General features: G+C 37.8%; 1 protein-coding gene across 9 annotated transcripts in view; it reads left to right on the top strand.

Annotated features, from left to right (window-relative positions):
* Positions 1-12,399, top strand: part of LOC121320039 (neuron navigator 3-like) — a 158,833-nt gene that overhangs the window by 46,992 nt on the left and 99,442 nt on the right. For all 9 annotated transcript variants that reach the window (XM_041258174.1, XM_041258170.1, XM_041258173.1 and 6 more), the window contains exons 2-3: positions 2,884-3,001; positions 3,328-3,380. In XM_041258174.1, coding sequence (XP_041114108.1) covers positions 2,884-3,001; positions 3,328-3,380 — 171 coding nt within the window. The remainder of the gene's footprint in view (positions 1-2,883; positions 3,002-3,327; positions 3,381-12,399) is intronic.

Genomic DNA, 12,399 nt, shown 5'->3' with positions numbered 1-12,399 from the left:
ATACTGTGGGAGCTTTATATTGATATCAAAATCATGTAATTGTAATGTATTATTTTGATGATAGTATACTATATATGCCAAGCTGACTTTTTAATACAGACATGCACATTCTTTTTAATTATGTTTCAGTAGAAAGAAACACATGATAGGATGCTGTACTTGAAATGTGGCCCCTGTAAGTGAGAACGCGATACAGTATGTGTACAGTAGCTTTAAATATAGTTACAAAAAATGACTGCAAACAAACCTAATAGAAAAAAAATGCTCTTCAGTATGTAACCGTTTCACCTGACTTTCAAAGTTGACACTTAATTTATTTAAGGGTAATTAGTGGCATTTTCCTATGAGTGACATCAAAAGAATTCACTCAGGAGAAAAACAGCAGTACCCAATCCATTTTCATTCTCTATTGCCTTCCTTAAATGCTTAAAGAATTAGTAAGTTAAACAAGCAGAAAATGATTTGGAAAGGAACAGTATACCCGGCTCATTTGTGCCATGCACCATTCTTCCAGTGCGCATGTAGATGCCAGAGAAGTGTATTGCTATATTTGGGTATTTGCTACACTGTTTAATTTGCTTCCTTTCTGTGTGAATAATAAATGGGGTGAATAAAGAATGTGTAAAGGAAACCAAAGCAATGCTGATTGACGGCTCCTTTCCCAGAAATGCCGGCTTGGATTTATTTTTTTTCTAGCAGTTGCAAATTGCAATTTTAATTATTGTGCCTTTTGAGGTTAGAAAAGATGGTGGAAGCAAACAGGACCACACAAACGCCAGAATGAAGCTCCTGCCCTTAAACTTGTGTTAGTGCCGGGGCATTGCCATTGTTGAATCGTATTATCCTTGTACTTGACAGGTTAGTCATGAACAGATCATTTAAAACTGGGTATATAAACTTGTATAAGAGGTTTTTTTTTGGAGGAAGTTGAGAAATCTGTGCTTTGAAAGAACAGGCAGCGTAGAGTTAATGAGGCTGTATAAATGTGGATTAGAAGCTGTTCTACTGTAAGAAGTTGAGAGTCTGTGCTTTGAAAGAACAGGCAGCGTAGAGTTAATGAGGCTGTATAAATGTGGATTAGAAGCTGTTCTACTGTAAGAAGTTGAGAGTCTGTGACTGTGGCACTTCACTTGTTCCTTTTAACTCCATTTTATGGAAAAAGCTCAAAAAACCACAACAAATAAGCCTTTGAAATTGTGTCCTTTTGATGCATTTCAGAGATACGTTATCAAAAGAGAAAGAAAGGGATACCGTTAATTAGACATGGAGGGGGAAAAATGTCTGTTTTATTAAAGTAAGAAGAAAAAGAAGTAACAAAAAACAGTTAACAGTGAATGACCAACCAACTTCAGCTATGGAAATAGTTTTTCCGAAAGCAATCCCGCTAATTGATATTGTTTATGATGTTTAGTTTCCTTATGGAATCAGGTCATATACTTTGAAGTGGGTTTTCCTGTTTATAAACTAAACTAGCAAAACTAAAGTGGATGAAAAATAAACTGCGGTGTGGCTGCCACATAGCTAAACAGATTAGGCGGGAACTGAGTAAACAGTTGGCTAGCAATCTGGATTAATCTAAAGACCACAAACACAGAAAAGTACAGAGCAAGACTACCCAGGTTTTATTGTTCAGTAACCTGATGGACCTCCGCAGGCCTCTGCTTGAATCACAGAGAGGCTAACTTCACAGACCCCGTGATTTGAAACTGACTGCCCAAATTTCAGAATCAAGTCCCCCGGATGAAGTTATTTGAATCCCCCGCTGTGTCTTATGGGATAGTGTGAAACGTTTACCCACCGCAAACGAACCACGGCCTTTACCACTTTCATCAGTTGGAACGCCAGCTTGGGTTAACATTTACTTTGGTCTGATGGTTAAGCTGAAACTTTTAATTAGTCTTCTGTAAAAGGTATTGAGTGCACGAGTTCTGCTCTCTGAAGAAGCCAGCGTTAAACCGCAGCAGTGGATTACATTACACTGCATGCTTTTGATGACAAGGGGAGGGCATTGGTAGCATAGGGGATGTGTTCTCTGCTACTTAAATAAAGACATTAATCAACACAAAAATAAAGGAACATCACTGGTGGAATTGGAAGGGAGGGTTCTTAGCACCCTCACATTAACGAGTGATATGGCTTAAAAGGTATGTAGTTTTACCAGACTTGATAACATATACAATATATTTTTTACTTTATTGCAACCCTGGAGCCATGCTACCACATCTTCAGAGTTTCTGTACCCTATATTTGTGGAACTTCTTGGGTGTTGTGGGAAATATGAGTGTGATTTTGCATTGGGATACACACCTCTGAAAGCACTACTACGCCTATTCGGCCCTTCCAGGTTGAACCTCATATAAACCATATTATACAATTAAATTAGGTTGTGTTATCGTCTCCTTTTCTGTACATTAGGTATTAGTTTTTTAAATCGGAATTTGAAGGTTACATGTGGGTTTCCAGACAGGTGCTAATGTCTGTACTCTGAAGTGATCTTGTAAACAAGTTGATAAATATTTCTTTCAGTCTGCTTAGTCATTAAACACAGTGTGCTGTTTCCAGAGTTTGAGATGAATTACAATTTCCCAAGTACTGTACTGTGGTAAGCTTTTCCTGTTTCTTGCGAGTTATGCTTGCAGAGAGTAGGGGCTGACTGATTTGCGACCAGCACTTTTCCTAAAGAACGCTGTGTTAGTTTTCGTGTGTGGTCAGAATGGCCCTGGTATTTAAACAAAAGTGACTCATTTCTAAAATAGGAAAATCATAAAAATCTATTTAGCACAGGGTTTCCTATTCAGCAATAGCTGAATAATGCTGTCCAGGATAGCCTCCTCTTTCACATTTAAAACGTCATTCTTTATCCTCCTTATTCTCCCAATGCAGATCTACACTGATTGGGCCAATCACTATCTTGCCAAGTCCGGCCACAAGAGGCTGATCAAGGACCTACAGCAGGACATTGCAGACGGAGTTCTACTGGCAGACATCATCCAGATCATTGGTAAGCATCACTGTAAATATACTAATATGTCTTGAGAGTTTTTTTCAATCCAAGGAGAAGTGGCCCCTTTTTAGCTGACTCAAGCAATGGCACAATATGTCATCCAGCACGTGAAGCTGGGTTGTTAAAAATAAACAAATAAAAAAATAAATAAACTGTGTTCTATGAAACCATGTGCCTCCCATGTATGTGTTTTGCTAGCTGAAGTGGTTCATACAGCTTGTTTTTTAGTTTTTTTCTGGGCTGTCTTTTAAGAGAGAGAGAGAGAGAGAGATAGTGTGTATGTATAGATATTTTTTTCCAACACTTATTATTGTGTCTTCTAGCCAATGAAAAGGTTGAAGACATCAATGGCTGTCCTGGGAGTCAGTCTCAAATGGTAAGTTATATATTTTAAAATGATATATTTATTATTTGAAGGTTTATTCTGCTGTCTATGGGTCAGAATTCTGCCTCTGTACAATTAGTCTGTGTTGGTATTTGAGTTGAAATACTTGTTCTTGTGTGACATGAAGGCCCTAAGGTGCAATGTTTTTCTTGTGAGTTGTGTTTCAGTAGTCTTGATATCTTTTAACCAAAAGGCCATATCTGTCAAGTTCTGTAAACCAAAGTGCAATTTGCGCCATTAATTGTGAAAGGACTGTCCTAGTGACACAGATGTTTGTCATGCCAAAAACACAGCACATATATTATTTCTCTGCATCTTTGTTCATGGTATCTGCACAGGAGCCAAATACCCTAATCCTTATGGCATGGCAGAATTGTTGTGGGGGTGTGCTTGTGGTCCAGACCACCTGTCAGAAGTCCTTTTTTTAATTAAAGGGGGTTTAAAAGTTTTCCTGTTTTGCTCTTTGATGGCAAAACTCCTGCTTCAAGAGCCCCACTCCTTTCTCTGAAGGGAGATTTTCTGCGCTGCATTTGGTTCTCAGAACAAGTGACTTAACAGTAGGGTGCAATTCTTATGGACTCCTGCTGCAGAATATAAATAGCGTTCAGTTTATCCACAGTCAAGTCCATTTAGATATTCCGGCCACTGAGGGCTTTCTCAAATAGCACTGGGAGGTGCGCAGAAGCCAGCACACATCACTGTGGGGCTGGACTGGAAGAAGCAAAGTTTTTTTTCTTTTTGTTTTAACTTTTTATTTTTCCTGAAAAGGCAACCTGTTTACAGTTGAAACAGAGGTATACCCTCCAGTTCACCCTGTCCTCTCTGCTACTGAGTGTTATGAGACTCCATTAAAAGGAAGTGAGAACTGTTCACATGTTTTGACTTCAGCTTTCGAAGTGAATGCAGCTCAGTGCAGCTCTTGCCTGGGGTTATTTGGTACTGTTAGCACACTATCATATTTTGGTGCTGTGGCTGTGTGGTCCTGCTGGATTGCTATTGCACACCTGTGCTAAACGTCAGGCTCTCTAGTCTGTCACCGGCGAGCTTTCAGTTACAAGGTAATGACAGATTGCTATGAAGTGTTTTTTCCTAAGTTTGTTAGGGTTGGATGCAAGTGTGATGTGTGGGTGAAAGGTATTGCAGAGCACCCTAGGCAGGGGAGCATATGGACTGTTGGTGGATTTCATGTTAAGGAAGGCAGATTCATTTGGTTATATTGATGATGCTTCAGATACTATTATATTATGCTTTGGTGACTTGTAGTACTTGAATGACGAAATTAGTTTGTTGTCTTAATGCATCTATGCAAGTCAAGATGAAACAGCATCATCTCAAAGCGTGACATATCAGTGAATATATTTCCCTTCACTATTTAATGAGGAGAACAACAGAGACTCTAATGCTGGTGGTCTAGGTTCTAGGTCTAGGAAATTAATTATACTAACTAATATGTGAACTGCAGCAGGAGTACAGTATTTTAACTGTGGTTTTGTGGTGTGCACCTATGTGAAAGGGCAGAGCACTGGACTAACCACCATAATCTGTAATTAAAGTGTGTGTGGGCATTCACACTTTGAATGTGTGTTTTATATTGACATTTGTATGTTGTGAATTCATGCTATTACCGCATATGTGTACATATGGAGAATGAAAAGTAATAGGAGTATTTAAATTGGCCACAACTAATACTTACATAATGTTGATCTTTAGGTTTAAACGTTGTACAGGTAAGTATTTTGTGATGTTCAGTGCAGTCATCTGTATGACCTTAATATGTTTTTTCTATCAAACTATTCCGCATTTTTTATTTCTTTAGTATTTTTCCTTTAGTGTAGTTTAGATTGGTTTAAGACAGTGTGTTAACTGTTTGAACTGGTAAAGAAGCTTAAAGGTTCATTTTAAACACTATTGTCGAGTGCTACCAAATTTCCTGTGGCAGCCAGTTTGACTTCAAATTGCCCCAGTACTGTGCGTTCTTTCTACAGTGCTATGTGTAGTCAGTTATTTCAGTTGACGTCTGACACAAAGTTGTGCAGAGGGAAATAACTTGCATGTAAGGAATTGCTCTAATTCCAACCGCATTCTAATTTACTGGATAGCAGGTGTGCCTTTTAGAATATGCAGCTAAACCAAAATGTTACAGTGAGATATGGGTATTGGAAAACCAGTGTTAATAAATTGAAGCTTGAGCCACAGCGTGCCCATACTGTTTGGTTTATAAGTACATAACGATTCTGTTAATGACAAATCAAAAATGGTTTAGCTTTGAGATATAACATCTTTACTGTACACCGTCCTCATTCCACTGAGGACCAAAACATTGTGTAGAACAAGACGTTTCCATAATGAGGAAGCTTATATTTTCATACAGTGATGTTTTTTTAATTTACAGTAGTTTAAATCCTGAATAACCTGATGTGTAACTTTCTATTTACGTGTTTTCTATTCCTTATTTCAACTTTGATGGCCCTTCCTGGTCTATAGTATAGTATAGTATAGTATAGTATAGTTTAGTTAGTATACTGTAGTGTTGCAAACAGTAGTATAATAAATACACCAGAGCTGAACAAATGAAGTACTTGACATTCAAAGAATGGGATGATTAAAACTCAATTTATTTCAGGATTTTTACTGAGACACAAAATTAGTTCTATAGTAGAAATACACAAGGTGGTTAAAAAGCTTGTTTCTCAATCACTACAGAGCCATGAAACTTGGGAAATGGTGGCACCACAGCATAGGCAACCACATTGTAATACTACTAGCACAGATCATGTAATTTTGGTATTGTTGGCAGTAGCATCCATAGTTAAGGTAACATTACACACTGCAAAAATCAGGATTTTCACAGATACATGAGAACATAAGAACATTTACATTCAGCCCATCAGTGCTTGATCGGTTCCTAGTAGCCGATTGATCTCAACACTTTGGTTTAATCACGTCTTGAAGGTCCCCAATGATTTAACATCAACAGCATGACTAGATAACACATTCCATAACCTCAGTAATGACTGTGTACAGAAGAGTCTCCTACTCTCTTGAAGGAAGCAATGCAAAATGAACAATTGGACTTAAAATGTACTATGTCCTCTTATCAGTTGAAGCTGTTGGACGCCAACTGCAACGTCTTGCATTCAGTTTCTGAGAACAGAAGAGTTTTTTGATTTGTTTTTTCTCTGACCTGAGAATGAGTTACTGAACATACTCTATTTAGAAAACATTGTTCAGCAAAAAATTTGGTGGTGCAAAATGTACCAAACATAATTGCTTAAAATGATTCTCAACTTATTAGAGTGTTTTTTTTTTTTTTTATAAGAAGTCCTGAACCTATTACTCCTCCTGCTACCCGCAGGTGGGACGAAGGAAAAGAAAGTAATAAAAATGCAGTGGTTCTTGTAAAACTCAAAGGTTCTAGTTGGCAGGTAGCGTTACATTTTCACTTGGTGTCCTCCTTGTAATGCACAGCATGTGATGTCTAGTGGAAGTAAGTGTTCGTTATTGGTAGAGAAAAAGACATCAACTGTATTCCATCTGTTAACAGTCCACACGGTGTCTGACCGCTCTCTGATACACACTACTATCAATTTTATTGAGCTTTTAAAATATGTTTTTTGTACTCATCCCACGAGTGCCGCACATGTCATTAAAACCCTACAGAATTGCAAAGTTGAGGTAAAGAAGTTGGTCAGTTTGAAATTCAGAGGTTTGAAAAAGGCATCTTCACTTTGTTTTTCTATATTTTTTTTTCTGTTTAGTTTTTTTTTTGTACTTGGCTTGATAGCTTGTATGAAAGCTTACTTCCAGGATATCTCCCACATTTTAAAACCGTTCATCTCCATACATGTTTAGAATCAAGTGCAACAGTAAAGGAAAGCCAAGTGCGAACATGCACTGAAGTCCTCAATAGCTCTCTGTGTTCTGGGTCTTTTCCATTTAAATGGAGTCCCTTTTATCCTTGTTAAGTTTTGAAGTTTGTTTGCTGGTTTGTAGAACGTGCAGAGACATTGATGAGCTCTGCTTATGTGGAACCTCGCAGCAGTGAGGGTTATATTAAGCTTAAGGACTGTCTGATGCTAAGTCGAGTTTATCTGGCACCAATTAAAACTTGTTTTGTTCTTTTGAACTGCTAGAATCAAAAAGCAGTAGTTTCTGGGTGTAAGAGGTTCAGTTGAGGTCACCGGGATGACCTTATGCACTGCAAGTACTTGTCACTGGGTACCTTGGTTAGAGTTTTGTCAGAAGTGGGCTGACTTATTAATGACATTTCTGCACCTTGTTAAAATGATTAACTTGTCACGATCGTTCAGGTTTCTGCTGGAGCGGAATTGCAGCATTTTATTGAACAGCCATTTTATTGAACAGTTCCCAGGGCTTTCTTCTTTCTGGTTCTACCCATTTCCAAAAGGCATACCAAAGTCAAACAAGTCACAGGAGCTGGTTGGATGACTTCATTTATAGGCAGACATTAAGGGTGTCGATGTAGGGCAGATTAATGCAAAGATAATACAAAAGCCCAGCTGATTGACTAGACTGGTGTGGCACTTATCGCCCTGGGATACACTTGATAGAAGTTGTTAAGATGTCCACGAATTCACAGAGCAGATGAAGGAAAATGCAGAAACAGCTCTAGCTATCCTATACAAGGACCTCAACCTTGCATCTGTGACTAATGCAGATACACAATTAGGGGCACTCCTTTTCTTTTCTTTTCTTTTATCTCTTGATGACAGTTTGAAAAAATGTATGTGTTCTGAGAAAAACAAACAAAAAAAAAACTACATTAGCTCTCCGATTTTTGTATTCCATGTTTGCCCAGCAGATAGTAGATAGATAATGTATGCCACATTTATTTTTAAAACAACATTCTGGCTGTGTGTTATGAATAACTATGTCACACATATGAGGTAAAAATGATGTGTGTGTGAGGTTTTTCAAGCCCTGCCTCCTGTAGCCTTACAACATTGAGGCCTATTAATGTGTAGATTTTATGAACAAAATAATCAATTCAAATGCATTTCTGCACTGCAGCTAAAATGTACAGTGCAAGTAATCAATAAGCAGCCTCTAGAGGTAAACATTATTGCGCAGAGTTTGCTGTGGGCCTATAAGCATAGCAAAATACAGGCCTGAGAATGGACCATGTGCCTGTCACATTTTAGGGTACAGGTGTCTGTTGTGATGAAGAATGCTTTTGTATGGACGAAGGCATAAGAGAAGGAAGAGCAAAGGGTAATATGAAATAGATGGCATCTCGGTAACCAAGGAAACTAGCTGGTGTACTGTAAGAGCAGCAAACTTTACTGCAAGATAGAAAGTTCAGCAAGTAAATGTGGGCATAGCTCGAATAGCAAGAGGAATTGCCAGAATTCCACTCCACTACCTGTGACAATTTGCCTTGGTTTTATAACACAAAGTACAGCAGAAACCTTCACTCACTGGGAAGTGCATATACTGTAGTTCCTAATTCTCATAACACTGTAATGGTGGTCAGCTGTTCTTAGTTTACAAAAAAATGTATCAGGGCTGTTAATGTTTTGGGTTCAAAGAGCAACTGTGCTCAGCTCAGGGTCATTAAAATGGCTTCATACAAGAAAAGCTCTGCAACGTGTAAGGTTTCAATATAAATGAGTGGGTTACTAATTAGATTTAAGTGACCCCAAGAACTTACAGCCAAGAACCACAGTTTCATCTGCTGTTAGTTTGTTTTGTTATTTTCTTTATTGGGGGGCGAGTGTGTGTGTGTGTGTGTGTGTGTGTGTGCGTGTGCCTGCGTGAGTGTGTCTAATTATTCTGAAAGCTATTCATGATATTGTAACCCTGTGTGTATTATGTGTTAACACAAGTATCACATTTTTGTCTAATAGAAACTGTCACATACTTTTATATCATTATTTTCATTGATGGCGGTTTTTGTGATGTGGACCACCAAAACGAAGGTCTGGATTGAAACCAGGAACCAGGAGTAAGGGGCTGTTATCCATTTCAAGATAATTTCTACAGTGCCTCTTCAGCTGACTTGCCCAGTAACATTTTCCAACTGTATAATATCAGATTTAAATTTGATGCAACTCAATACTTCCTTGGTTATTTTCATATTTGGTATTTCATATTACTTGCTACCACGTAATTTGCCACATGCCATCGGAGAATATTGCTTAGACTGCACATACTTTACTGTAATGCATCGATGACTTTTATGTTATAAACATTATATATAGACTGCTGTGCAAAAGTCTTTGAAATGTTGCATTTTTCTACTCTGATGCATTATGAGCATCAACAATTTACTTAAAGCCTCCACTACTGTTTTCTACTAATCTAACAACCTTGACTTGCATAAAGAAGGAAAAACATTGAGTGAAATAGCTCGCATCACTTGATTTTCAAGGTGTGGTATCCGAAGCATAATCAACAAGTACATAGAAACATCATCTGTAATTGACAAACCCAGGACTGGAAGACCCAAAAAGCTGTCTAACAAGTATGAGCAATAATTGAAGATAATATTCATAAGGAATAGAAAGAGGACAAGCGTTGAATTGACAACAGAACTGGCAGAAGGCACAGGTGTCGCTGTCCATTAAATCAACAGTATAAAGGTCTCTCTTGAAAACACTAGTGGAGGCTTGTTTCAAGAATTATTGTAGGGCCGGCAGGGCAGTTTGATCTAGTCCTTTGATTTCTAGGCTGCTGGTTGAGTTCCAGTTGAGGTTGGTAGTGAAAGTAAATTAGTTTTGATGGCCAAAGACAAGGTCTGCGGTCTACTTCACAAAACCAACCTCACAACCAACCACAATCTCTGCATCACTAAGTAGTCTAAACTACGTCGCTCGTACTAGTCATGGTCTAGGCGCACTGCCAGCCATGTGTGCTGGAAAGTTGTTAATACCTAGGACTTCATTCCCCATTGCTGTCAACCCAGAATTCAATGAATTCAACAAAGGATACATAATGCTTTAATTAATAAGACATCAGTTCCTATTTAACTTAAAAAAACATAACTGTCACAAAGTGTTCTTTCCTACAGGCATCACACGACACTATTAGAAACCATTCTTAAACGATTTACTTGGCAGCTTTCTTCTCCCTTGCCTCCAGTTAGCTTGAAAGCTTCTTTACACGTTTGATCTTTCTCCTGTGCCATGAAGAATGAGATGTTTAGAAATGTGTATGTGAGTTAAGTGCAATTTATGATGCTGAACAATTAGGCTGTTAGACTTTCAGCACATGTGCTAAAAAATGTGAGTTTAACCACATGTTAAGAAAAAATACAGTTCCCAATCAGCACATGTCTCTTTTGGTTTTTATGCATTCAACTGCTGTGACAGAATATGTGGCAGATGTAGAGAATATGTTCACACAGCAGTGGATATTAGTAGCTGTAGAAGTATAAATACCTACTGGATATAGCTGATAAAAGCATATGCTGAAGCATAGTTAGAATGCATTACAGTATACTGTTGACATTATACTGCACTTGGGTTTACTCTGTTTTCTATCAAAATGCAATTCTTCACATATAAGCCCAATCGCTTCTGTGTACTGTATACTATAAGCGAATATAAGCACCTCTATGGCTGAATTTATTTACATTTGAAGTGCTTATAGTCGCAGACAAAGGTATTTGGGCACAATGTCACAAAGAAAGTGATTTCTATAATTGCTAATTGTTCCATTGAAAGATATAAATTAAAGTAGAGATTCAGCTTTATAATAAAACAACTAATTATTACATAACATGCACACAATGAAAAAGAACATGCAAAAACTAATTTCATAATTTGACAAAATTATTTGGGCTATCAACATATTTCGTAAGAAACCCATTCATTGTTAATTATTGACAATTATCATGATTGAGAACCAACACCTGATAATGATTATAGAATACATAAATACATAATTATCAAGTGCTGAAAAATAAATTGGAAATTTGTGATTCAAAACAGCAACAAATATGGTTAAAACTAAAGGGTACAGCAACGATCTCAAAATGGCAGTGATACAACTAAGCGATAAAGGAGAAGCTACCAGAAAAATAGCAGAAAGACTTGGTGTACCAAAAATCACTGTGTGGCTATTATTGACAAACACAGGAGAACAGGAATGACTGCAACTAGCTCCAGGTGTGGAAGACCAAGAAAGATTTCTGCAAAATCTGGAAGAAGAATCGTTCGAGAAGCCCGGCAAAATTCTCGGATTACTGGAAAAGATTTGACACAAGAATTGAGAGAAGATTGTCAAGAAATTCACGACCAAACAATTGAACGAAACCTTAACAAGGTGAATGTCCATGGGCAAAAAACAAGATGCAAACCTTTGTTAAAAACAATACAGAAAAGAAAGCGATTGGAGTTTTCCATTGAATACTTGAAGAAGCCTGATGATTTCTTCAACAAATTTTAAGGTCAGACGAATCCAAAATATTTTTTCACCAAGTAAGCAACAATATATTTTGAGGAAGAGAGGAGAAGAATGTAAAGAAAAGGTAATTATGCCCAATGTTAAACATGAGGGAGGTTGTGTGATGGTATGGGCTTGTTTTTCTTCCTCAGGCACTGACAACCTTTGTATTGTAGAAGGATCAATGAATGCTGCAAAACATCAAGAAATTTTACACGCATTTGTTACCCAGTGCTAGAAGGCTTATTGGACGGAAGTTTTTATGCCAACAGGATAATGGCTCTAAGCATTCTGCAAAGTCTACAAAGGAATTTCTGAAAAAAGAAAGATTACTGTTATGGATTGGCCATCTCAGTCCCCAGACTTGAATCCCATCGAGATGTTGTGGATTGACTTGAAGGCTGCTGTTGCAAAAAGGAAACCAAAGTCGTCTGCAGAACTCAAAGCTGCATGTGTTGAAGAATGGGCAAAAATATCTCTGGAAAGATGCCAGGAACTGGTTTCAAAATACAAAAAAGACTGCAAGCTGTAAAGGAAGCAAAGGGTGGGCACAGAAAATAAGAGCATAAGAAAGTTTACAAACGTGAGGAGGCTATTCAGCCTA

The sequence above is a fragment of the Polyodon spathula genome, chromosome 8 (assembly GCF_017654505.1).
Source record: "Polyodon spathula isolate WHYD16114869_AA chromosome 8, ASM1765450v1, whole genome shotgun sequence".
NCBI classification, from domain to species: domain Eukaryota; kingdom Metazoa; phylum Chordata; class Actinopteri; order Acipenseriformes; family Polyodontidae; genus Polyodon; species Polyodon spathula.
Note: the sequence above shows the minus strand (reverse complement) of the source record. Positions and strands in the feature narration are given on the sequence as shown.